This window comes from Anguilla rostrata, chromosome 2 (assembly GCF_018555375.3).
Source record: "Anguilla rostrata isolate EN2019 chromosome 2, ASM1855537v3, whole genome shotgun sequence".
Lineage (NCBI taxonomy): Eukaryota > Metazoa > Chordata > Actinopteri > Anguilliformes > Anguillidae > Anguilla > Anguilla rostrata.
The window spans coordinates 9,504,506-9,531,585 of NC_057934.1; the positions used below are offsets into that span (position 1 = coordinate 9,504,506).

General features: G+C 46.9%; 1 protein-coding gene across 5 annotated transcripts; it reads right to left on the reverse strand.

Moving 5' to 3' along the window:
• Positions 1–706: 706 nt before the first annotated feature.
• Positions 707–25,546, reverse strand: rrbp1b (ribosome binding protein 1b). Of its 5 annotated transcripts, none has more exons than XM_064318489.1 (34): positions 25,388–25,546; positions 21,376–22,218; positions 16,466–16,626; positions 14,652–14,774; positions 14,233–14,385; positions 13,638–13,756; positions 13,108–13,240; positions 11,832–11,955; positions 11,482–11,675; positions 10,912–10,952; positions 10,710–10,800; positions 10,296–10,333; positions 9,933–10,014; positions 9,519–9,559; positions 9,343–9,430; positions 9,045–9,082; positions 8,800–8,890; positions 8,483–8,538; positions 8,209–8,299; positions 8,069–8,109; positions 7,892–7,982; positions 7,240–7,332; positions 6,781–6,873; positions 6,543–6,620; positions 6,192–6,281; positions 5,293–5,385; positions 5,137–5,208; positions 4,934–5,026; positions 4,073–4,156; positions 3,427–3,519; positions 2,533–2,616; positions 2,069–2,146; positions 1,698–1,841; positions 707–1,261 (listed from the first exon to the last, which is right to left on the reverse strand). In XM_064318489.1, exons 2-34 carry the CDS (start codon positions 22,199–22,201, stop codon positions 1,223–1,225), a joined length of 3,756 nt encoding a protein of 1,251 aa, XP_064174559.1. In that variant the 5' UTR covers positions 22,202–22,218; positions 25,388–25,546; the 3' UTR covers positions 707–1,222. The 5 variants fall into 5 exon arrangements, with proteins under 5 accessions (XP_064174559.1, XP_064174570.1, XP_064174561.1 ...); XM_064318500.1 differs by having other exon boundaries at positions 8,483–8,535; positions 16,466–16,629; XM_064318491.1 differs by having other exon boundaries at positions 8,069–8,106; positions 16,466–16,629.
• Between the last annotated feature and the right edge of the window lie 1,534 nt (positions 25,547–27,080).

The window sequence follows — 27,080 nt, forward strand, 5'->3', positions numbered from 1 at the left end:
TGTTCTTATTGCTGTTGAATTCCTGATTAAGTGGTTTTTATCCAATAGGACAATGACATAAAAATGACACCCAGGGCTCAAAAAGTTGAAATTATGTCTAGGAAAACTGTATCAGAGTTGAATGAATATAATGTAATAATGTTCAGAAGCTAGAGAAAGTATTAGTGATATCAGATTATCCCATTTTTTCACATTTTGGGTGCAAAGTGTTTTTTCATATTTTTTCTATAAAATGTTTCAAACAAATTTCTTATTGAATTAATATGCAAATTGTTTTTCATTCATATTCATAGGTCTGGAAATAGGGTTTAGTGTTGTAATTGGGCTTGGGAAAACAGGGTTGAGTAAATGGGAGAGGCTTTATGATTGACAGCTTGAGAGATGGTCAGTTCAAGTATTAGCCATTCATTTTGAACGATCCAAAATTTTTAAAAAGTTTTTCCCGCAAGACTACAGACTTATGAAATTTTATTGTTAATAATAAATTAAAACATTTCCTTGTATTTGTTTCATTGAATAGTTCATATTTCTAGTTTTTCGTCTTTAATTGAAAAATTAAATATTTATTATCACTCCTAGGGCTTGAAATAGGGTTTAGGGTTGAATTCTCAGAACAGATCAGCTGAGTGCAACGATATAAAAGAGCACAAATGTATTTGCATGTAGCAGCAAAAAAAAAAAAAATCAAAGTCAAAGGAGTCACAGATAAGCTACATTGTAGTTTATTCTTTATCAAATTCACACTTTTGGTTGGCAGTCGGCTCCAGGACGTAGACGGCTTCACACGCGTTCCGTTCGTGTACCATGAACTGTTCCTTCCCGTTTCGACCTTCCGTCGGACGACGCATTTAAAAAAAAAAAAAAAACGTAATTGCACTAGTCGACGCGCGTTTAACGCACACGTGGATTCCCTTTCTCGTTAACACTGCACCTTGGTGAATTCTGTCAATATAAGGCAGAGTGGGGTTTCTGACACGGCCAGAACCTCACCGATGGAATGTACGTTCCAACAACAATAACAATAATAATAAACATAAAAAAGGTTCTGTACGTAGCTGTATGTTTTCCTCCTTTTCAGTGAAATGTTCTTAACTGTTCTCGTTTGGTTTCGTTTTTCAAAAAGGTTTCATCGTAAACTACAGTACAACAGATAGGACAGAAAAGAATGCATAACTTTAATCATAAGGCATTTTGGCATGTTTCTTGTGACGGTTCTTCAGTTTCAGACGGATGTTCCCTCCTTCAGGTCCTCCACATTAGCCTGGAACAGACAGAATGCACTGTTAGCTACTTCAACATTTACACAAAGGCACACTGACCTACTCCGACATTTACATACAGCAGGGGTAGAATTTACTATGGGACCTGAAACTTCACAGAGCAACATGTTCTCTGAGTTTATGTACATACTGACGTAAATGATGAGAAGAGATGGTCAACCTCACTACTCTCCAACAAACACAGTGACGCTGACAACAGTCAGTAATGCTGCGGAAATATTACCAGAACATCACACTAACAGGGAGAGAAAGAGAGCAGAGAGGGGAAGAGCGATGGAGAGAGGGAGCGAGGGACAGTGAGAGAGAGAGCGAGAAAGACAGAGAGAGAGCTGGAGTAGGAGGGTAGAGTGGGGCTCTTTTCTGGTTGATCTGTGAGCAGCTGAGGTGGGGGAGGAGTTCATGTGGGGGAGGAGCCACCTTGGCAAGCAGCTGCTCCTGTAGAGCTCTGACGGTGCCCTGCTCCTTGGCGAGCTGCTCCTGTGTGGCCTTCAGCAGCTGCTGCAGTTTGGTAGCAGCCTGGCCCAGGTCCTTCGTCAGCTTCTTCTCTTTCTCCAACCTCTCCTACAACAAGCAGAGAACTACAAGTCCCACATTGCACTACAACAGCTTCCGAATGCAACATCACCATAGCTGCATGAAAGTGGAGGCTGTCAGACATGCATCCAATATTCCAACGTTGAATAGGGGAAAAACATTTTTTTCTGAATTGTCAAAAATGAATGTTTGAAAATGTAATTGTCTTTCTGTGCAGTGTAAATCTAACGTGTTGTAGGCTGATCTGTGAGTACCTTGAGTTCTGTACCACCAGGAGGTGCAGCCTTCAGCAGATCCAGCTGCATCTGCAGGTCATTCACAGACTTCTGGGCCTGAGGGAACCAGGGAGATAGAAACACTTAAGGCCTGAAGGAAATACAGTAGCAGTACAGTGGTCATAGACACCAGGGCTGTGTCCAAAACAGCTTACTTGGAGTATGCTTGTTGAGTACACTGAATGAGAAATTGGGCAAAATTTTCTCTAAATGAAGTATGCTTACAATCCCCAGATGATATAATTATGGTGTTAATTGAACGTGGGACTTTGTTTGGGGTGGAGCACAGTTCTAGGCATTAAACATGATTTTTTAGAAATGTTACAGGTAAATCATTCTTGAGGCAGACAGCATGCTAAATGATTTTCGGTTGAGTTCCCCTTAACTATCCCAGCCATATGACAGTAATGTGCAGGACGTGGAGTCAACCTGCTGCTCCTCACCTGCTCAAACTCCTCGAACACCTGCCGCCTGAGCACCTGCTCGCTCTGCAGATCCCCCTGCGTCTGCTCCATCTGCAGCTGCACCTGCGCAGGGGAACACGCGGGCGTCACGACGGTTGCAGCAGCACGAAGACAAGAGCAGAGCCAAGCTTGACACGCAGCCATGGGTTGCCGTGGCGTCCCGACGCCAGGGTAGGAGCGCGTATTAATGAGGTGGGAGAATATGCACAGCCCCCCAGACGCCCTGCTTGTTATTCCACTCCAGGCCACACGGGGCAGCACACAGCCTGAATAAAGCCTTCACACAGGGAGTTAGAGCCACTGTAAGGCATGCCCCAGCTGGGCGAGTGTGTTAGACAATCACAGCAGCAGGCATCCGAGGGTTAACAGCAGTGACTGGAAGACACACAAGCCTGCACACAATACGCACGCACGCACACAGGAGTTAGCGCAAAACCATCAGCTGCTGCCTGTGGGAAGCTCTGGACGGCAGGAGTGCAGGGGTCAACAGGAAGTGCAATACAGCAGGGTGCGTTTTATCCACATCCCCACAAAGGGGTGGAGTCAAGTGCCTCTTTGGATTGCCAAAAGAGTGGCACAGGTAGTATTTTAAATATGTGCATTTAAGTGTGTACTTGCCAGTAGGTATTTCATATGTGATACAGGTCACTGACCTCTGTCACCAGCACAGAAACCTGTGCCTCCATTCTAATCATAGTTTACAATTTCATTTGAAATCTTGACTGTGTTTTGTGTATTGTTGCCCATTTAACTGCAATGTTTTGTCTGCACAGCACTGCCTGAAGACCCCTGCTCTAGCGAAAGGTGATGCTCTGGAGGTCCAGCTCTCCCCAGCAGGCTTTGCAGGGTGCCCCCGGGGGCTCGCACCCTGACCTGGCTGGGTTGCGTCTCGGGCTGTCCGTTTTGCGGGTGGGAGTCGTCTTCTCTCTGAGCGCGCTCCCTCATCTCAAACAGATGCTGCCTCACCTGCAACAGGAAGCTGCCGCTAAATCCAAGCTCCGCCCCCTTGGTGGCCCGGAACACAGTGCCCCCATTCAGCTAGGGGGTGGGCCATTTGGTGAGGAGGTGGAGCATGGGCCAGTGCATTTTGCTCCAACCACCAATAAGAATTCTCCGATGGAAACACAAAACTTTCAACACATTCTGACAGCACGAGAGATTAAAAATGTTCTCTGATGGCTGTAGTACAGGGTGGCACTTCATGCTGTTCTGTGAACATTCACAGATCTTTCTGGAACATAAACTGGTTGACTGGATTGGGTACATGAAGTGGGAGGAGCCAACCATGACTCAGAGATCAACATGTGCCTCCAAGATCAGACTCCATGCAGCTTCACGCCCTAAAGCACACAGCTCACACTGTGAGATTAGGAAACTCCTGGCCCATAACTATCAAGGCTGTGAGACTGAAGGAAACCATGAACATCTGCAGACACAGCGCCCCTCCAGGACTGGAGTTAAACCTGCAAACACTTCAGCCCTCCAGGACTGGACCCACAGATTATGATTGGGTACTCACCATGGCCAGCTCCTCCCTCTGTTTTTGAGCCTCGGACTGCGCTGCTATGAGCTGGTCCTGAGTTTCAGCCAATAGGACCTTCAGCTGCAGGGACAGACAGGTACCAGCAGGTCAGATATTCAGAACGGCACAGTTTCATTACAATCAGCTTTGTAGCACAATCCAGGAGGACACCCTCCACTGCTGCTGCACAACTCAATTCCAAGGACAGTCTAACCTGTTTTTTGTTCCAACAATTAATTCTGCAAATTGGCTTTATCACACAAAACCGCAGAAAAAACCTGCTGCTGCTCACTCTGATATCAGACAGTAAAATGTATTTTTATTTATTTTATCAAGGATACATGTGCAGTCTGCAGCTGTAGCTTCATCAAAAATGTAAAGAATTACACAATTAAGAGCAGAAGTTGGATTGAAATCCCGAAACGGATCAGTCCTTGGTATGCTGCCCTCCGACCTGGAGTCCAACTCAGTTGAACAAAATCCTAAATGTTTCCTTGTATATATATATTTTGTGTTGATACCAGATACCTGCATTGTACAGGTGTGTAAAGTTGTACATGTACAGGTTAAGTTCTGTAGGTTTACCCGTGTCACCTCTGTGTAATTCTGGCTGCTGTCTGCAGGTGTGTAAAGGTATGCAAAGGTATAAAAGGTGCGTACAGGTGAGCAGGTTTACCTGTGTCACCTCTGTGTAATTCTGGCTGCTGTCTGCAGGTGTGTAAAGGTATGCAAAGGTGTAAAAGGTGCGTACAGGTGAGCAGGTTTACCTGTGTCACCTCTGTGTAATTCTGGCTGCTGACTGCAGGTGTGTAAAGGTATGCAAAGGTATAAAAGGTGCGTACAGGTGAGCAGGTTTACCTGTGTCACCTCTTCTGCGTAACTCTGGTTGTTGACTGCTGACTCCAGCTGTTTCTCCAGCTGTGCCTCCAGAAGCATGACCTGCTCCTTCAGCTGGGAGGAGAGAGAGAGAGAGAGAGAGTGTATATATGAGTGAACAGGCGCGCGCGTGTGTGTGTGTGTGTGTGTGTGTGCATTCATGCATGCATGCAGTCAGTCTTTACCTGCTCGGCGCTCTGGCTCTCCTCATTGGTTGCTTTTAAAGTCTGTTCTAGAAGCTTTATCTGCTGCTGAGCCTGCAGAAGAACCACAGTCAGATCAGTGATCAAGTACCCCGCCCTCTGCCTGGGGTCATGGGAAAGGCTTGCTGTCATGGTTACCGCTTTGAGCTGCTCCTCGGACTCAGCGAGTTTGGTCCTCCAAACCTCCTCCTCCTCCTCCACACCCTTCTGCAGCTCCTTCAGCATGCCTTCCTGCAGGGAGATACCAACTACAGTTAGAGTCAGGGGGATACCATTTCCTCAAAAATCCAGGGAGATACCAACTGCTGTTATAGCCAGGGAGCTACCATTTACTGTTAGAGTCAGGGAGATACCAACTATTGACAAAGCCTGGGGAGTAGTAGGGGACAAACCAACTGTTGTAAGATCCAGGGAGCTGGCACAATTACCAGTCAGTACTGTAATAACTCACTATAGGTGTGTGTTTGTAAAGGTAGTGAATGTGTTTGTATAGGTGTGTGTTTGTAAAGCTGATTTTGTATAGGTGTGTTTGTATAGGTGTGTGTTTGTAAAGGTGGTGTGTGTGTTTGTATAGGTGGTGTGTGTGTTTGTATAGGTGGTGTGTGTGTTTGTATAGGTGGTGTGTGTGTTTGTAAAGGTGGTGTGTGTGTTTGTATAGGTGTGTGTTTGTATAGGTGTGTGTTTGTAAAGGTGGTGTGTGTGTTTGTATAGGTGTGTGTTTGTAAAGGTGGTGTGTGTGTTTGTATAGGTGGTGTGTGTGTTTGTAAAGGTGGTGTGTGTGTTTGTATAGGTGGTGTGTGTGTTTGTATAGGTGTGTGTTTGTAAAGGTGGTGTGTGTGTTTGTATAGGTGGTGTGTGTGTTTGTAAAGGTGTGTGTGTGTTTGTATAGGTGGTGTGTGTGTTTGTATAGGTGTGTGTTTGTAAAGGTGGTGTGTGTGTTTGTATAGGTGGTGTGTGTGTTTGTATAGGTGTGTGTTTGTAAAGGTGGTGTGTGTGTTTGTATAGGTGTGTGTTTGTAAAGCTGTTTGTGCACGTACGGTCTCCCCCAGGACGGTCCTGTACTGGTCGCACTCAGTCTGTAACACACCCTGCGCCTCCTCCATCTCCCTCAGCTTCTCCTGCAGGACCTGAAACAGGCAAAAAATACCCGTCTCTACTGCACCCTGGGGCAGAGTCTGCATATGTGCTGGTCACATTTGAAAGAAAGGGGAACGAAACATTCTGCAGACCCAGGAAGATTTTCTAGAAATCCAGCAATTCAGCAAAACCTACCATCATATCAAGGAACAATTCTGTTCTGAATACTGATGAAATGGCCAGTAATCTGCTGAAAGGCATAAATAAACGCAGACATGCACATCCACCCGCCCGGATCGGTGAGCGCTTACCGCTGCCTGCGCGGACATATCGCTCTGCTCACTGGCGACCTCCTGTGCTTTCAGAGTGAATTCCTGCAGCCAATCACCCTGCAGAGAATGAGAGCCAAACAGCTGAACCACCAATCAAATTTATGGCTGGCTTACTTTAACCACAAATATTTTTATTATGTTTTACCATGCTAGCAGCTGAGCACAGGCACTGACTGCACAGTGAAGGATTCTGGGATAGGTTAATGTGTTGGCTTACCTGCCCGGTCTCCATGGAGACCTGTGGGAAGAGGCTCTGTAAGGCTATCCTGGTCTCAGCCTGGAATGAAGCCAGCTGGAGCTGCACAGCGTCCTGGAGACACACATTCAGCATGAGCCACCTCACAAGGGCCGCACGGCATTCTGGGACTTTACCACACCCCAAATCCCACAGAGCAACAGAAACGCCAACACTTTCAGAATGCACATCCCTGGAAAATCAGGGAAGAGAATTTCCCTGATTAATCAGAAAAAAACAGTCATACCTATGACTAACCTTGGCCTCAGTTCAGGAGATTTAAGATCTGAAAATCAGTATTTCCTGACAAATAAAAAAAATCAGATCCCTGAATAATGTGCTAGACAAAGCAGTTGAAAAAGGATAATTAAGAGAGAGAGACAGAAAGAGAGAGAGAGTACTGTAGAGAGAAAAGTGTTTGAGGATTCTGGGTTGCCAGACCTGTGCGCTCTGAGCCGAGCTCAACCGTTCCTCGCTCAGTCTCTCCGCCGCGTTCACCGCCTCCATGGCGGCCCAGTTCTTCTCACGGAGCTCCTGATTGGACAGAGGATATACAGAGTGAGCCTCAGAGTCCCTATCTGGGATCAGCTTTCACAGTTAAACCTCTGGAAGAGCAGGTTTTTTTAGAATGCTGTTTTTTTTTCCTCAAAATTTTAAGTCAGTGTTTAAGAACTCCGTTGCTTTCTGTTACCAGTAGTGACTGTTACATCAACATTAGTTAAGTTATGTTAAGCGCACTCTAATCACATGTTCGTGATCTTACACCTCAAAGGGTTAATATCCTAAACTTATCCACTATCAGCACAAAGTCAAAAGTGATCCCAGATCAGGTGTACATTCACAAAGCATCTAGAGCAATAGTGTTGATCCAGGATACAACCAATTATGCACCACTCAGTCAGTATAGTCCATACACATATTAAATGCCCATTGGCAATCTCTCTCTACATTCATATAAAAACCAATTTAAAATTTTAAAAAATGTAAAAACCTCAGAATACAACAATTAAGGCACTGAAGCATCATTTGAAAGTTTTCAAAAAGAATACATACATAAATAAATGAATAAATAAATAAATGTAAAAAAACTCACGTTACTCTTGTTCTTCACTTGCTCCAGCTCTTTTTTCAGCTGCTGAAGTTCCTCATCCAGAGACGTCACCTGAAGGTCCTTCTCCCTGAGGCTAAAAACAGGAAGCCTTCGTTTCACACCAGAACCTTTAAAAAGGAATAGATTTAAGCGTGAAGGAGAAAGAGCCAGGCCTTTTACCTGTTCTGGAGTTGCTCAGTCTCTGCCGCATCGGCAGGCTGCTGAAACAGGATCAGAAGAGAACGGCGTTTTAGGAAAAAGGATCAGCGCGTGCGTGTTACACATGCATTCTTAATGGAGCACTGAGGGGAAAGTCTCACAGCGGTGCCATTCTTCACCAGCTCCATCTCCTCCCTGAGCTGCGCAAGCTCCGCCTCCAGTGAGGTCATCTGGCTCTCTTTATCCAGGAGACTGAAACAGAGCAGAAACAGGCCGCTTAGATAGTAAGAGTCACAGTGTGTGTCTGTGTGTGCGCGCAAGTATGCAAATCTGGGTGCATGTGTGTGTGTGCGTGCGCATGTCTGGGTGCGTGTGTGTGTCTGCTCGTGTCTGTGTGTGCATGTAAGATGTAACAGCTTAATGGCGGCCTCTTACCTGCACTGCAGGTGTTCAGTCTCTGTTCTGCTCTGCTCTGCCCTGAGGTCAGCCTGCTAAAATACAAATTAAATCTCTGAGTAAAGAACTATGGATACAACTTAAAGAAGAAACACTGAACTGGCCCACTGAGTTGAGCTAGTTTCTAGGTGTCCAGCATTTGATTTAAAAATGGTCATTTTGTGTCATAAAATACATAAACACTAAAAAATGCAAAAGCAAAAATTAGAGGAAATGTTTAATTATTAAAAATGTTCAGAAAATCTTAACAGCCAATTTATGTTTCATTTGTACGTCATTAAATATGTAAAGCTTACAGTGTTTGTGTTCTTCAGTTGCTCCATCTGTTCCTTCAGCTGTGTGAGCTCCTCTCCCAGTGATAACAGCTGACCGTCCTTCTCCTTTAGACTTTAAACACAACGGACGGGTTAGAGCTTCAGACTATAACCTGACTCATCAGAACTTCAGACTAAACAAGACTGACTCACGGGAGCTTCAGATTTTAAACAACAGACTCATCAAAGTGAGTTTAGTAATGAAACATCAGGAAGGTTCCGTTTACCTGTTCTGCAGGTCCTCATTTTCCACACTCAGGTCAGGCTGCTCAAATGCATTTGCAGTAATCCACCAGGAGAGGCATCAAAGAAACCAATAAAGGCAAAATTTAACAAAACTTTTCAGCACCCCGATCAACAACAACAGAACACCTAAGACAGGCAAGGACAGGTCATTAAAAAAAAATCCAGCCAGTTAAATACAGATTTGCTAAATGATGGAATTCTGGATTGAAAGTAAAGATCACATGGTTAACTTTATGCAGCGCACAATAATCACACAGGTCGTTTAAAAGATGCACTTACAGCCGTGTCCTTTACCCGACTCATCTCTTCCTTAATTTGAGTAAGCTCCTCTTCCAGTGACAACACCTGCTGCTCCTTTTCCAAAAGGCTGAAAGATCAATCCACACATATTGCATTTCGTGAAAAAAAAACAACTAAAGCAACCCATTTAAAGACATAATCAATGGAGCACATACCTTTTCTGTAGCTGCTCAGTCTCTGCTGTGACATCCGGCAGCTGAAATATGAGTTTACATGATTAGTTTAAGAACAGAATTAAAGTCAGAGTACAGCAGGAAAGCTGCACCTGTTCTACAACCCATCCTGAATTTAAACACCTCCAATCAAGAAAACGGCAGCATGGGGCCAAATATTCAAAGCTGAGTGATGAGAAATGTATTTCAGCTGTTATAGTTGAGTGATGGGAACTTGATTTCAGGTGTTATAGTTCAGCGACTGGAACTTGATTTCAGGTGTTAAAGTTGAGTGACAAAAAATATATTTTAGGTGTCAAACATGTCTGCCAAATAATGTAAATGTAATGTCAGCTAATGGGCAGCTCAGGTATGATATCATACATAGCAAACTGCGCTTAAACATGGCACACTTACAGAGTTTGACTTCTTCACCAGTTCCATCTCTTCCTTCAGCTGGTTCAGTTCTTCCTGCAATGCCACCTTGCTCTCTGACAAGCTGAAAAAAACATAACACATTACTGCACACAGACACATAAAAGGCACGTTTTACTCCAAGCCTAAACACACTTAACCATCAAACTGGGTCAATTTACTTTAAAATAACATAAACCAATCTATTTTTAATTAGCCTAGTTTACTTTGGCTGTTTTACTTAATTAAATATAAAGTGAAAACAAACACATTATTTCCAGGCCCCAATAATTACAAGTTTGATCTCCCCCCCCCCCCAAAAAAAAGTTATCTGATTTAAGAGAAGCAGAAGCAGTCTTCACCCACCCGTTCTGCAGTGAATCCACCTCTATGGTGTCTGTTTTCTGAAAAAAAGAATTTTACATGAAGTCAGAAATAAAGGTACACCAGCACTGTGGTATTTACCCAACAGCTCTTCCTTCCTCTGCAGTCCAGTGAAACCTGGGATTTTAAACCCAAATCACTTATGCAATGACAGTAAGGATAAATGTATAAATTAGGTTCAAAGACCTGTTTTTGGTGCCTGGTATCAGACTACATGACCAACAAAATCTTAAGACTGATGTGCAGCTCACACTACGCATCACTCTATGGTACACCGCGCACTACCTGACAAGGACCCTAGTTGTTATGCATTAGATCAGACGGAGGTATTTCATAATGTTATATGTCTATGTTGTATGTTATAACTATGCAACTTCCACAGGGAGAGAAACTCACAGCGTTTGTGCTCTTCACCAGTTCCATCTCTTCCTTCAGCTGTTTAAGCTCCTCCTCCAGTGATGTCACCCGGTTCTCTTTTTCCATGAGCCTAAAATGTGTGGCAAACTTTCAGATACATATACATGTCTACAGACAAGGAAAGTTCATGAAAAAAGTAAATGCTAGGAAGCGGTCAAACTGAACACGCTGTTAAACACACCTGGACTGCAGGTGCTCCGCCTCCTCTGCAGCTTTCGCCACCTGTAAAGTGTGAATGAGCAAAATATGTAACCGTGGAAATGGTGAGATCTGTCATCACTGGACAGAAAAAGCACAGTGACATCCTAAACATGATGTAATAAATGACATCATACCAGGGAAAAATAACATATACCAAAAGATCACACACCCCTTATGAAATACCTGTTGAGTAGAAATCAGAAACTATTTCAGCACAACTGAACGGTTATGTCCTGAAGCAATTCACCTGATCACGTTCAATGCTTTCCCAAGATGTGTTGATTTATGGTCAATACACACTTTTTTCCAATCTTTCAACACTTTTTTCCAAGACTTTCAGCACTAAAGACACAGGTCAGAGTTTCTACACGCATTCTCACAAAGGCATCTGGAACATTTGCATAAATACATCCAGTTGCAACACACACACAGAAAATTCTCCAATGGACTAAAATCTGACTACAGCTTCCAAATAGCATTCTCCATTCACCTCCAAGCTGACATTCCCATCTTGCCAGATGCTCTGCCATCTTTGCCTAGCCCCACCCACCTGTGCTCGATGCTCCTCCTCCTGCTCCACCCCCATGCTCTGTCCCGCCTCCAGCAGGACCTGTATGGAGGAGACCTGCTCCTGGAGCATGGTCTTCTCCTGCACCACCTGTCCCAGCTGGGCCTGCAGCGCCTCCACCTGGCCACGCCTGTCCGTCAGTTCGGACTCCGCCTTCTCCACACGCGACTGCAGCTCTGCGGGACAGAGCCACTGCGGTCACACCTTGCACCTCCGCAAAAACCTGCTGAGTTTGTGTACTGCCCCGTGAGAGAGCTGGGTCTGCAGGATGCCGCTGTAACTCTGCGTGTGTGTGTGTGCGCGCGCGCGCATGTGTGTGTGTGTATACTGACCTGCGAGAGCGCAGTTCTCCAGCTGTGTCTGCAGGCTGCTGCTGTGGCTCTGGCTCTTCCTCAGCTCCTCACTCACCTCCTCCAGCCTCTCCTGCAGGCCCCGCTCACTGTCCGCCGAGCTGGCCTGGGGCGGGACGACATGCTTCAGAACCAACTCAGGACCAACCCACAATCAAACCAGGACCAACACGCTTCAGAACCGAACAACTAAATCCAGCTCACACCCGAACCAGCAGTGAGGAAATATTGACTATCAAACTATTACCAGGGAAATATTGTTTAGGCCCAAACCAAACTTGACCAATACTACACGTGGGGAAGCACAGTCCAGAGTTGATATAAAATATGGACCAGGGACAACTTGTGAATTAGAGCAAATCAGCTGAGTGCAAAGCCTTCTGATTGGTTCAAACAAGACTGGCAAGTTACACACACACTTGGCCGTTTCTCATGGCACTCATGTCAATAGCTCCTGTCTGCCACTAGATGGCAGCGAATATGCAGAGCTGTGCCAAAGGAACATGCCAGCACCACATTCGGCCAATCAGGTCAGAGACTGCCTCCCTGCACAGCAATGCCCGACCCAGGCAAAAAGTACTTTCTGAGGTGACAGTCCAGTCACAACACTTTCTTGGAAAACAGCAGAAACTTGACAGAGAAAAATGTTTTTGTTTTTAATCTAAAGGGCATCTGTAGAGAGATGTGTGGAAAGCTGACAGAATTGGGCTGAGAAGAGGTTCACAGGCGGAACAGGAAGACTGGGTGGAGAACGCAGGGTCTGGAGACGCCCTGTGTTAGGTAACAGCCTTGGATAACGCCACATTCCAGGGCAAGGCAGTTAAACAATGACCAAACGGGTCAACTTATCGCTTACATTGGAGAGTTACAATCAACTCCCTGAAGGACAAGGCAGATCACCCAGAGAGGCCGTTCTAGAAAGTTGTTTTGAGGAAAATGTTGTTTTAGAATATCTGTTGAATTCTCTGGGATCCTAAATGTCACATCTTTAGAAGACACGTTTAAAGATATGATGGAATCCTTTTAACCAACGTCACAACATATTGCTATGGAAACCTTTGTATCAAATTGATTAAAATTCTAAACTTCCTTTATTTTCCACACTGAGCAAGCTTTACGCAGTAAAATCAGAGGTTTTTCTCCATAAAAACTCTGTCTGGTGTCACGGTTCAATCCAGCCCGGGGTGTTAGAGTGCACTCAGGGCCGGGAGGAGAGTCATCCGGAACCTTCCGGCACAGGTACGGCGGTGTGGCTCACCTGGAGCTGGGCCAGCTGCTTCTCCAGGCTCTTCCTCTGCTGTTCCTGAGTCTGCAGCGCCCGGCCCGACTCGCCCAGGTCCTTACTGAGCCTGGCGCAGTCCTGCCGCAGCTTGGCCAGCTCTGCGTTCTGCCTGCGGGGACACAGGAGCGCAGGCTCAGCACAGCTTTACTGCGCTGTTAAAGCTTTAAAGCACAGCATGCTGGTAATAACAGCTGTTATCTGGGTGCTGGGGGTGGGGGGTCAGGCTGGGGATGATATTGGGGTACATGGGTGAGGGGGTGGGTTTGTGTACCGGTTGAGGAGGGTACTGGGGTACAGGGGTGAGAGGTGAGGAGTGAGGTGGGGGTGGGGGGACAGGCTGGGGATGATATTGAGATACAGAGGTGATGTTTGTGTGCAGGTTGCGAGGGGGTATTTGGGTACAGGGGTGAGGGGGTGGGGTTTGGGTGCAGGTAGGGGTTTGAGTGCAGTTATCGGAGGGTATTGGCTGTACAGTGGTGAGGAGTTAGGTGGGGGGGGTTGCTCACTTGCTCTCGGTCTGGCTGGTGGCCTGGTTCAGGGCGTCCCGCAGGATGGTGTTCTCCTGCTGCAGGCGGGCCAGCTGAGCGTTGGGCCCCTTCTCCAGCTGCTCCTGCAGGCTCTGGATCTGTGGGGGCGAGGGGGAGGGGGGGGGCAGAATTACACCCACACTTCCTTATAGTCCTCAATCTCCGATAAATTCACTGTACGATCAGAGTTCAAACGTGCGATGAGCGTCACCTTTCCGGTCCGGTAATTCTGCACCACAACCGGCCTCCTTTTCCACAAAGGAGCAAAAAAAAAACAAAAAAAAAAACAAACAACGAACACACACACACACACCTCAAATTACCCCCCGCCCCCCGGGCCAAGTCCATTGAAGTCTCCCAGGGCACAGAACAGGCCAAATGGTGAATTAGACGTCGGACACAATGTTACACGGATGACTTGCGCAGCCCATCCCAGAGATATAAAGACCTGACGCTCCGCTTGTGATCAAACAGTTCTTCTCACAGGGAGAAACTATGAAGCTTATGGGATAAAGCGGGGCCTGATGGAAGACTTGATTGGTCAGACTGTGCGCATGCGGGCGTGGCCTCTGACCTTGGCGTTGAGCTGCTGGGTCTCGGTCACATGATCCTGGTAGCTGGCCTGCATGCGCGCCTGCAGCGCCATCATCTCCTGCTCCCGAGCGCTCAGCTGCGAGCTCAGACGCGTCTCCACCACCGCCAGCTTCGACTTCTCCGCGCTCAGCTCCTGCACGCAAAGAGGGGGGTTGTGGGTAATTACATCACTGTAGGCACGACCGTGTATTCTACTGCCTCACCAGATACTCAGCTCCTGAGTTCCCTCCATCCGCTCCGTTTCTGTACTACAGGAGATTTGACTGTGCTGAGGCATGTCATAGAACAAGACTGTCCCAACAGGTACAAGGACACAAGCCAGAAATAAAAAATCCAACGTAAATGAAGAGCAACACGGTTCCCAAACCCTCCCCCCTAAGCCCCCTTGCCGTGCCATACCTTCGTGAGCTCCCTCTGCCGGTTTTTGGCGGCTGCAGCATCTTCCTGCTCAGCGGCCAACTGCTTCTCCTTCTCCTCCAGCTGCTTCTTGATCACGGCCATGGGGTCCCCCTTCTGCATTGCCTGAGAGAGGGACAGAGTGAGAGAACAGTGAGGGAGAGCCAGTTCAGTTAGTGTCTGCAGGTTTAACTCCAGTCCTGGAGGGCCGCAGTGACTGCAGGTTTAACTCCAGACCTGGAGGGGGCGCTGTGTCTGGTTTAGATGCTCATTCATGCAATAAAGGCTGGTCTGATGTCCCTGGCGTGCATCTCCCTGCTCATCTGTCCCGTGCTACAGCTCCCACAGGCCCCCATAGGGGAGCTCACTGGGACTAATAGCTCGGGGGTGTTTTTGAGATTCAAAAGCAGGTGGATCTAATTAACAGGGCGACAGGAAAGCGGGACGTGAACAGGAGGAGAATTCCGTCTCGTCCCTCAGACGTGAGCTCACGCTATTCCAGAGCATTGCGAGCCCCGTGCCTCTAATTCTCCATCGTTAAATAAATGATGAAGCATTTTTACACCGCATGCATGCCATTTGCATGCCAAAATGCCATCTGCAGGTCCACAAGCAAATGAAGATTAATTACCATGAGTCTACCCAATTAGGGCTGCGCTCAGAAGGGCAGAATGTGTGCTCTCCATCAGTGCACAATGGCCCTTATGCTTTTACACAGACCTTGTGTTTTTAAACAGACCTTGTGTTTTTAAACAGACCTTTCGCTTTTAAACAGACCTTGTGTTTTTAAACAGACCTTATGCTTTTAAACAGACCTTGTGTTTTTAAACAGACCTTATGCTTTTAAACAGACCTTGTGTTTTTAAACAGACCTTATGCTTTTAAACAGACCTTGTGCTTTTAAACAGACCTTATGCTTTTAAACAGACCTTGTGTTTTTAAACAGACCTTCCGCTTTTAAACAGTCCAAGTGCTTTTTAACAGGCCTTGTGCTTTTAAACAGCCCAAGTGCTTTTAAACAGCCCAAGTGCTTTTTAACAGACCTTGTGCTTTTAAACAGCCCAAGTGCTTTTTAACAGACCTTGTGCTTTTAAACAGCCCAAGTGCTTTTTAACAGACCTTGTGCTTTTAAACAGACCTTGTGCTTTTAAACAGCCCAAGTGCTTTTTAACAGACCTTGTGCTTTTAAACAGACCTTGTGCTTTTAAACAGTCCAAGTGCTTTTTAACAGGCCTTGTGCTTTTAAACAGTTCAGTCAATGTCTTTGACAGATGGGCGAACTGAGGCTGTTAATGCTACTTATGTGAAACAGAGGGAGGGAAGGAAGAAAGGGATACTGAAGGGGTGTGGCACAGTGCAGTGTGGTACAGTAGTGCAGTACAGCAGTGTGGAACAGCACTGTGGTATTACAGTGTGGTACAGCAGGGTGGTATAGTGCAGGGTGGTACTGCAGTGTGGTACTACAGTGTGGTATAGAGCAGTGTGGTACTACAGTGTGATATAGCAGTGTGGTATAGAGCAGTGTGGTACTACAGTGTGATATAGCAGTGTGGTAACAGCAGTGTGGAGCAGCAGTGTGGTATAGAGCAGTGTGGAACAGCAGTGTGGTATAGAGCAGTGTGGTACAGCAGTATGGTATAGAGCAGTGTGGTACTACAGTGTGGTATAGAGCAGTGTGGTACAGCAGTGTGGTATAGAGCAGTGTGGTACAGCAGTATGGTATAGAGCAGTGTGGTACTACAGTGTGGTATAGAGCAGTGTGGTACAGCAGTGTGGTATAGAGCAGTGTGGTACAGCAGTGTGGTACAGTGCCCTACCCGCTGCCAGGTGTCCTGCACAATGCCGGCCTTGTCGGACAGGATCTCGATGAGCCGCTGGGCCTCGCCTTCACTGAACACCATGCTACTGAGCGTGCTCAGTAGAGTCTTGTAGGGCAGGCAGATCGGGGCGTCGGCCGGGTCCGCCGGGGCAGCCGGGGCTGCTGGGGGAAAAGCAGACACGCCCGTCAGTCACACACCAGAGTCCGCAGGTGCTCCATTACCACTTCCTGCAGCTCCGGAAAGATCCGTCTCGTTACCTCCTCGCCTCGTTAATTCAATCTGGCCCGGAGAAATGAAACCTCGCTTGAGAAAACTAGAGCTGGTGCGTGCGGCGTGAAAATAAGGTCAATGTGTGTCGATCTGTCTGCGGCAGATCCCTCCGGAACATTCCGGGAACCTCCTTACACAAGCTGGCGAACGTAGGCGTCGAAGGCTCGTCAATGGCCGGGGGACAATCGAGAACACGGCGACACAGACCACGTGACCCCCTTTCTTTCCCCGTTCCTTTCGTAACAGAGAGAGGCAGACAGACGGACGGACAGACTGAGGAGAGAGAGCCTGGCCGGTAACCGCGAGGGTGGGGCCTTAGACGGCTCCGCCCACACGGTTCATTCGCAGGTCAGCCAACCGCCCGACGGCAAAGCAGCTGACCTCTCCAGACACCGGCCCGCTCTCTCCCACGCACCCTGCTGCTGCCAGTGTCGCCCACGGTTACCATCACCAGCAGTGGCCGGTGGCCCGGAGCCCAATTGCGCCGCTGTGAGGAAACACGGCGCCCTCTACCTGCTGTCCAGAGTGGTGCAGGACAAACAGACCACTGCAGGGTTCACACAACGTTCTGCGCCACGAGTCCCCCTCATTTGAACCCGTGTACAGAGGAACTACAGCCGCAGTGCATGCACTCTTCCAAGGGCCATTCTAATCCTACTCTATAAACAACAGGCCACACAGAGTGTAAAACACACACAGCCCTGCAAATTTGTGCTCAGAGGAAATGGGCAGAGACAGACAGAGCCTTCTATTTCTGTGGGGGGGGGGGGGGGGAAATCCCCTGTACAGTCCAAGAAAGGCAAGCTCCACGAGAGCACAGGAACTCATGGAAATCACACAAGGCGGCAATTTGTTTTTGTTTCCAATTTACATAATAGCGGCTACGCAGAGTCACTGTAATATGAACTCATTCAGTGAGTCTAAACACTGCGGTCCAGAATCAGCTGATGATTTAAAAACGCCTGGAGCCATTGCTGGCCTCCTTTCAGCAGGATGTAGTGGTATCTCAGAGGACCAGTAAAGCCCAGTTTCACATGCGATTCTGGCCCCCACTTCAGCTCTGTCCCCCCCCTCCACCCAGCTGGGCGATGGGGCAGGGTGGCACTGAGCAAGGCTACCGTGTTGGACACAGACACCCCTATTGTTCAGCCACTGAAACGCCTTTGTCTGTAGACTAAATAAGTCAATGAGAGCAAGCCCCTTGTTTTGAAGGGGCTAGCACGTCTGAGGGCTCAGTCAGAGAGTGTGCACTTCTGAGGGCCCAGAGTGGGGGAGTGTGCACTTCTCTGATGGTCTAGAGTGGGGAAGTGTGCACTGCTCTGAGAGCCCAGAGTGGGGGAGTGTGCACTGAGCTGATGGTCTAGAGTGGGGAAGTGTGCACTGAGCTGAAGGCCCAAGCATGTGTCCCAGTTTCTGTTTTGGGATTTCCTATGAGACTGGGAGATGGCCTTCTCCCATTCAAAGCTCCAATTTGGAGTATCTGGTATCCATTCAGTATGTGCAAAATCTGCATTTGTCATTCAGTATGAAGTCTAAAGTACGCTGAAAGAAGAATGTCTGACAAAACAGGCCTTGAGGCGCCCACAGCGGTTTCACGGGTGTGTCACCGTGGCCTTCAATCACGCCAGGGTGGTGAGGCTCGGGTGACCCGGAGGCGGGGGAAAGAACTGGCCCACAGTGGGGCAATAAATGCCCCCGAGCGTGGAAGAAAGCGCCAGGGAGACCGCAGGAATTCAGAGGAAATGAGCTGTGAAAAGAGCGTGATGTCACATCCTCATCTCGGCAGTGAGAAAATGCAGCGTCTACGATCCACAGCGTTACGGGGAAGAAATGAGGGAAGCGAACATAGTGTACCGTGTCTTTCAATCAACATCGCCAGGAAACCAGGGAAAAGAAAAAGAGAGAGGAGGGGGTAGAAAGAGAGAGAGAGAGAGGGGGAGAGAAAAATGGCCCACTAGACAGGGCCGTTCTGCTCTGGTTATATAGGTTATTCCACTCAGTAGCCACATAAATTGTGCTTAATGTTGTAGTAAAACAGGGGCAGCCTCAGGAAGGAGCAAGAACCAAAACCATTCTAATGCCCCAAAAACACAACCGTTCCTTTTTTCTTTTAAATGCCAAATTTCCAATTACCAGGGCAGAAAAAGCTCAGTGCTAAAAGCGCACAGAAACCCCGCTCCAGCTTCCCTGTCCACTTTCACGATGAGGATGATGATGATGTCATTAATTGCCCCAGTTAGCAGGAGGACATCAATCACCACCCAACCATTCGTATGGCATTTCCTGCTGTGAAAAGCCCTCTCAGCTCACTGCGCTGGCACCAAGCCCAGCATTTCAGCAATGCCACCGCACTTTCAATGCAGACACGCCCACACGTCCGAGCTGCCTTATACTCCAATAATCGCAAATATCAATAATTTGTACATTTACCTTTCTTTACCTGTCTAGTCTTATGAGCTCTTTGGGGTTATGTATGATGACAGCAGGCCATGGTCTTGTCCGTATGAGCAACAGCTCAGCGTTTGAAACAGAGGTTCCCTTTTCTGTGTGGGCCATAGGCCAGTGTGTCTGATGGGTCCCAGGTGATCTCTATGTGCTGGCGAACCAAATCTTCAGCAAAGAGGAAACTGCAATCTTGCTCCATTACAGCAGCAAAAGTATGGGACTATAAAGTGTAGAGTGCAGTGGTTGAGAGATGGCATGTCAGCTTACTTCCATTAAAAGACTATACTGACTTACAACAGTCAAAGCCACGTTGACTTGCACAGTGCCATAGTTTCTATATGAACCATGAACCAAACCCTGTGGACAGCCATCTCCTTTGGTTATGGGACAGGTGAAAATGTGCAGGTGCAGTATGATTTAAGCATACGAGAGAGCGACTGTAACACACGCTAAGAAATACGTCGATCCAAGTCCTAAATAATTAAGCGTTCATGCCCTTTAAACCGGTATCCATGGAAAGCTTCTAGTCTATTACCAAAAACTCATAACCACCTGACTTGACTGGCTCAGTGCTATAAATGGCTCTTTTGTACCTTATGACAGGTTAACAATGAATTACATTCTTCAGGGTTTTCCTGAGGCGATACCATTAACATCAGCATCTCCCTGTCACTCTACAAGGCTCCAGAAAGCCAGACTGTGAACAGGGTTCCACACAGTGCAGGGCTTTCTGGAACAGGGTTCCACACAGTGCAGGGCTTTCTGGAACAGGGTTCCACACAGTGCAGGGCTTTCTGGAACAGGGTTCCAATCCTTTTTTATTGACTGTTCACATTCATGTTTGTCAGTGACCGATTTCCGAAGTGTGAACAGACCTCTCCCTCAAAGAACCCGCTTGCGCGAATTAACAACAGCAAAAATGTAATATTTATGAGACGGTCCATCATGGAAACAAACGAAATAGCGCTGCAAGCGTTGATCGAGGCCTTGTCAAAAACAACTTACTGGTCTACTATTGAACATACAAGTTGCATAAAGGTTGCATACAACTTGTATACTCAATAGTAGGTAAAGTAAGCTGTTTTGGACATGGCCCAAGATTATTTGCTATGGAGGTCGAATGATGCTTCATCAGCTGTTGAGGATGAGGGCGAGAAGGCGGCGGAAGGCCAACAGAAGGATGAAAATATTGATCAGCACCTGTGCAGTGAAGTGTAAAAGCCCACATGAATTCCAAACTGACAGTTCCCATACCGGTGGCATGGCCACAGTTTGAATGTGCATCTCATATAGGACCACATAAGGAAGTGGCCCAAATCTGATATGAAAAGATTGAATTTTTGAGTTCACACAGGAAAATTCAGATGTGTCACACGCAGGCAAAAAAAAAAAAGTCTATAATTTGAATGTAGCCTAATGATTCGGACAGAACAGCTCTTCCACCTTCCATATATTAAAGGCTTAATGGCCACTTCAGTCAGCAGCATGCTGCACCAACGGTCTCATTAAGAGCCAAACCCGGGAGATCCATCAGTTTAAGATGGCCGAGCGTCAAGTCATCCAGTTACTCGAGCCGTCCGCAGTAGAAGCGTGCATTCACCAAAGCAATGACACGGGATCCACATCCGGAGCTGCTTTATCAGCCTCTTCTCTGGTACACAAGGCCACACTGGCCTTGCTAAGCTACAGGGTGAGCACCAGCCAGCCACCTCTAAGACAGGCAAGACAGAGGAAAGCAAATCTGCTTTGGCTTGTCAACTCTAATAACCACCACTTCTCAAAACAAGATGAGCTGCATTTTATCTATGACCTCATTGCTCTTAAAGTGAAGATTCATGCCAGCGTCTTCCAACATTTGAGCCGCCCATCCACTTCCTGTCCATTAGTACCCATGTGGCTCTGACAGCATAAATTAATATGATTCATGCTCTGCTCTGTACTGCCAGTGAAAGTACTACGACAGAGAACTCACCCTCTTAATCAGTACCTACATCAGCTCAGTGAAAGTAGGAAGGGAGACAGGACGGGAGGATGAATGAATGTGTGAATAAATTGAATGAACAAATGGACGGAGGAAGGGAGGGATGAATGGAGATTGAGGAAGAGAGTGAGGATGAATTGAGAGAGATGGAGGGAGGGAGGAAGAAAGACTGTACTCCAGGGTTTGCAGAGGTGTTCCCTGACACACTGACCTGGCTCCGCCTTCTTCTTGGAGGCTGCCTTCTTCTTCGATGGTGCCTCGGCCTTTGGCTCCTCGGCCCTGGCAGGAGCGGGAGTGGGGGCAGGAGTGGGCGTGGCAGGGGGCGGGCTCTGCAGTGCCCCCACGGGTGGCACGGCCATGACGGGCACCTCCTTGGTCACGGCCTCCAGCACGGGGGCGGATTTCGCGGAAACGTCCTGGGTGGGGGTGGGTTTGGCGGGGATAGCCTGGGTGGGGGCAGGCTCCACCTTGGCCACTTTCTTATCCTTCTTCTTCCTGTCTTTGGGAGAGGGGGCAGCAGGCGGAGCTTTGACGGCGACGGGGGTCGTGGCCACGGCAACGACGGGGGGCTCAGGCTCAGGCTGGGGGGCGGTGCCGGCGGAGGGGGCTGGGATGGGCTCAGGGGAGGGTTCAGGTTCAGGGGTGGATTCAGGTTCGGGGGTGGATTCAGGTTCGGGGGTGGGCTCGGGGTCAGCAACGGGGGCGGGGTCCGGGACGGGCTCGCTCTCCCCCTCGCTCACGGGCTCCCCGGCCTCACCGGAGGGCTCTGGAGAGACCGGCAGTTTCCCGTTGGGTTTGTCCCCCTCCTTCTTCTTGGCTCGGCTCTTCTTCTCCAGCTGCTTCTTCTCCTTCTTCTTCTCGGAGCGCGAGGGCACGGGCAGCGTCCTGCCCAGCTCCCGCCTCTGCTTGGCCAGCGCCTCCTCGTACGACGTCTCCTTCATGGAGAAGGTGGACACCAGGGCGATGCTGATGGCTGAGATCACCATGAAGCCGCCAAACACCACAAAGCCGAGGGTCTGGGGGTCGTAGAGGTCCATGTCTGCCTCCTCAGCGCCTGCGGACGAAAACAAAACCTTCAGGACAACAGGAAACAGGAAGAGCCATCCATCTTTCATGGCTACACAGACAAACCAGGAAACTCCAGGAAACTGAGACGGAAAAACACGAGCGACTCACTGACAGCACATGTATTCACACATTTTCACCTGCATTCACGTGGGGTTTAACGGTTCACAAAAATCGTTGTTCGGTACGTACCTATGTTTTCACTTCACGGTTTAGTACATTTTTGCCACAGCAGAAAAAAACTAGCTTAAATGTGAAACAGAAAATTGCTTTTCTTTTATTGAGAAAATGCAAACAGTGGCTAACAGGCGATAATTTCTTGCACAACAAAATAAGACACACACTGTCATTCGGTTTTAAACTTAAGTTCCACACAAAATGATTTGCGTTTTTCTGCAAGTGCGTTAAAGCAAGACTGTAATTGCTAGGTTTGCAGCCCATGCCAAACCAAAAATCCTGCACGGTACACACCATTACACCCCTAATATTCACACATATTCACTAGCTCCACATTTCACTCGTAACCCGTCAGAATCAGAGAAGTTATGTTCACAAGGCACCTCTCTGTGAACATTTGCTTTCTATGTGGAGACCACCCAGCTACTGGCCCTGAGCTACATTCTCTGAGCCAGTCCTGATGGAAACCTGAATGGCTCAAGGAGTGAATACACCGTCAGTGTGGCAAAGCCAAAACTCCACACATCTGCACCCCCACTTTCAGCCAAAACTCCACACACCTGCACTGGGCACATTCAGCCATAACTCCACACATCCTTCAGCCCTCCTTCTCTCTGCGAGACACAGGCAGTCACACACGTCACACTTCCAGGCTCCGCCTCCTGGACATTCCAGCCGAATTCCTCAGGGAGCGGGCCCCCGCTCTCCGGAACGGACACACAACCTGAGGGGCCGCAGGTGAGGGGAAAGTGCCGACAGGTGAGGCTCCTCTCCTGCCACACTGAAAGACGACCACTTCCCAAGGCCACATGATCCTTCTCTCCCTTGTATTCAAACACCTCCCTTCCTTTTGACGCCGCACAACAAATTAGCAGCATGAAAAATTACCTGCATTTCACCTGCAATTACTACTGCATTTATATGGGCGTGCGATTTCACGCAGATGTTGAGGCAATGCATGCACAACTATCGCAGGACTTTGAACTACACTTAACCAAATTTCTTTTTAACACCTCAGCTACAGTCTAACCACATGCAACCAATATCAACCCATTTGAGTTTTGGTTTCAGGTTGAAATTTAAGTAGACAAAAGGGTACTTCATACTGTATGTTAATTAACCTTCCTGTACCAAATGAATGATTCCTGACCACGAGTCTTGAGACCGAGACAGCTAATATAGAATCAGCATAAATAATGACTGTCTAATCAAAAAGAAAACAAGGAAAGTAATCAAAGCAGTACCAAGGTGGTTTCCCTCAATAGAAGTATTAATATTAATGAGCCATGCACTTGGACATCCGTTAAAAACTCCAAAAAGGGAAGGAAAACTAACATCTGCATAATTAACACCTTGTACTGCAATTAGGTTATACAACATTGTGACCCTCAGAACACCCACGTCACGATTCCTGATAAGGCACAACTATATTACCGGTGTAATTCAAATTGTAAAGGAAGTATTTACATCGATCACAACTGGGGAAAGCCATAATGTAGTTCAAATCCCTGGGATATTACATTGTGTCGTGGGGGAGGCTATTCTGAGGAGTTAGCAGGATTTAAATAGCTTTTTATCTGGAGAATAAAGGGACGGAAATCAGACGGTCTACGGGGTATGACCCCGGGCTTGAAACATAATCAAACTCAATTCGTAAATTAAATAGGCTAGGCACTAAAAAGCTTCTGAGACTTCGTCGCACATGATATACAAGCAACCTATAACAGCATGAACGATTCAAATAGAACGCATTTTATACTTCAGACATTCCTTGAGACTGGTCAGTGTCCAAAAGTCTTTACAATGTGGCCAAAAATAGGCTCGTATAACTTCAACTACGGCAACCCAGGATGGCGTTAAACCAAAGGAAACGTCAGCCAAAACAAAAGGGTTGGAAACGGTTTCAAAGTCGTTCACTGAAACAAAGTTGCCAAGAAAGCATAATTTTCCCAGCAGAAAGGAAGGCGAACTGGAATAGGGACACGTAACAACTCCGGCTGCACCGTCACATCTGCCCATTAAAGCGGCTGCGCCGTGTTTAATGTCTACAAAACCACACGTTACCCAACTGAAAAAAATAATATTGTAATAGTGTACCTGTAGAAGCAGGTAATGTTAATGTTTTTCAAAATTCCTATTCGTCCCGACTGCAACACAGTCGCCCCCACGTTTAAAACAAACATAAGCAATGATTGTATAAGGAGCACACGCTAAATATAAAACAGAGCTCTTGTAGACTGTTGGTTTGGATAATATATTGCATCCACTTTATGCTCGTTTATAACGTTAGAAAGGCGTTTGAGTCACGTTAGAGTGCTAACTTATTCAAACTTACTGTTCGTTTTCTAACCTAAGACCAAATCGCATGAGCCAAATTAATCACACACGTTGAAACCGCTTATCAGAACGTTATATTGCAAATAAAAATAACAACTGCACATAAGAATTCCCAGCTGGTTGGCTAGCCTTTTGGTTACCAAGCCAATTGAGGAAATGTGTAGTTATCCCGTTTGCAACTACGAATATGAGATGAGCTCTACATTTTATTTCTAGTCTACAACATCTTATCAACATGCAAAAAACCCACTAGCTGGTTAAATAGTTAACCTGGATAGGTGGGATACACCGCCAGAAAGCCAATGGCTAACGGGAATGCTAGCGGATTTAACTCCGTGTGTTAGCCAGCCAGCTAGCTCCTAGCTAACCCCAGCACCCCTATTTAGAGTTTTACTTAGCTACCTCCACAGTTAGAAAACGTTAGTTGGCAAGCTCTTTCCTCTGACAAAAATAATTCATAAACGAACGTTACAGACAGCATTGTTTAAAAAATTTAAACCAACAATTAAAACACATTTTAATATTGTTTCAAACCATCTGCCATTCATCCATCCTCTATTTCTCCAAAGTCGCAAATTTGATTTACTAGCAAGCTGGAGAAAAAGAAAAACTCAGATCTTGCCTTGCTAGCTGACTAACCTTACCTTAACAGTTGTCTGAAGTAGTCTTAAGTCACCTTCAAAATGCGAAAGGTAAAATTCGTTTATTTCTTTTCTCCGGCGCTGAGGATTTCTCCCCGGTGTCCCGTTTCGATGGCTTGGAATCGCCGCTGTGGAGTCGTGGCACTTTCTGCGAGCAGCGTAACGCCCGCCCATTATGCAAATACTATTAACATTTACCAGGCATCATTGGGCATAACATTATCAATCAAGAGTATTTAACCAATCATGTCACAGATACAGAGGCAAAATTAAGAGGCGGGACACAACCAGAATTATGATATTTTTCACTTCACATTCTCTTCTATTTTCAGTTTATTTTTCATCATACCGTATGTGTAAATATACGATAAGAAAATGTATTAAATAAATGGTTTTGAAAGTCAAATGCACATTTGACGGTCTTAGAAAAGCTCTCAGCAGTGATTTGGGTAAAACAATAGCTACCAAGGTCTTCACTAAATGTTTGAATAAAAAAGAAAAATTATAATTAGGTCCGTACAGTCCAAAGCTCGGTGTATTTCTGTTCTTAAAAAACGTTTTTTTATTTGTACAGAGGTCAGATTCATTGAGGCGTAGGCAGATGGTATTTATATTTTCACTCTGATAAATTTGAACTTGCATCAGATAATTTTTGGGAATGTGAGTTGGTAGGTAGATCATTGGCTTGGTTTTTGACATGACTAGCTAAGGCTTCATTTGTGTCGTATCTGTGAGTTGCGTAAACTCCGGCTCTGGTTCCCAGACTGTCCTGTTGCTCTGGTCTTTGTGACATAAGTTCTGTCTCCAGGCCAGAGTGTATGACTGTTAAACTTCTGCAAATCTACTAGCTCACAGTCCAGAGCTGGTTGCCAGGTTACACCAGGAGAGCTGGCTGAATTCATTTAGGAGCAGAGACAGCATTCATTTAACCCCAAATTCTTTTAGTGTAAAGAGACAGTGCATGGCATGTATGTGCAGGGATACTGAAAAAACTTTTGTGGGATAAATCTTAACTTGAATCAGATCTTGTCAGTATATATTTTGATTCAAACACATTACACTCCTATGAAGGGCTGAATTGGCGTCCCCTTGCGTGACTTGAAGTTCAGAAGGTGTTGAAGCCCATTAAATACTTTCAGATTAATTAAAAGCAACAGGGGGCGTTAATTTCCTGAAATCCCTCACCAAGGGGAACTTTGACACTGTGGGAGGAATACTGAACTACCTGCTGACTTCCCGACATGGGTCAGGCCCACTGGCACCACACTCCATGGAGGTGGCTGTATTACTTATCTATTTGGACAGGGGCGTGCACAGACATTTTGAGGGGCAGGGACTCAAGCCAAAAAAATTCCAGTTAAAGGTGTCAAAGAGGTGATTGAATGGTCACTTCCCTATCCCTATCGCTCACGTGACGAGAGCAGCTGCTGCCCCCGTTGCTCTATCATCTGGCATTTTAGAATAAGTGAATGCGGAGCCTCCCAAAACAGGTTCTCCCTCTCAGGACCTCTCCTGCGAGCACTAAACCAAGAGCGCCGTCTTCAGCCGTTCCTCTGTCAGCTGATCTTCTGTCAGCTGATCCCCGGGGCGACGAAGCCAGGCCTGCGGCCGATGCTTTGCAGATCGATTTGTTTTTATTAATCTTGAGCCCTGTCTTGTACAGAAAACTGCAGAACGACCGCTAAATTTTATTTTG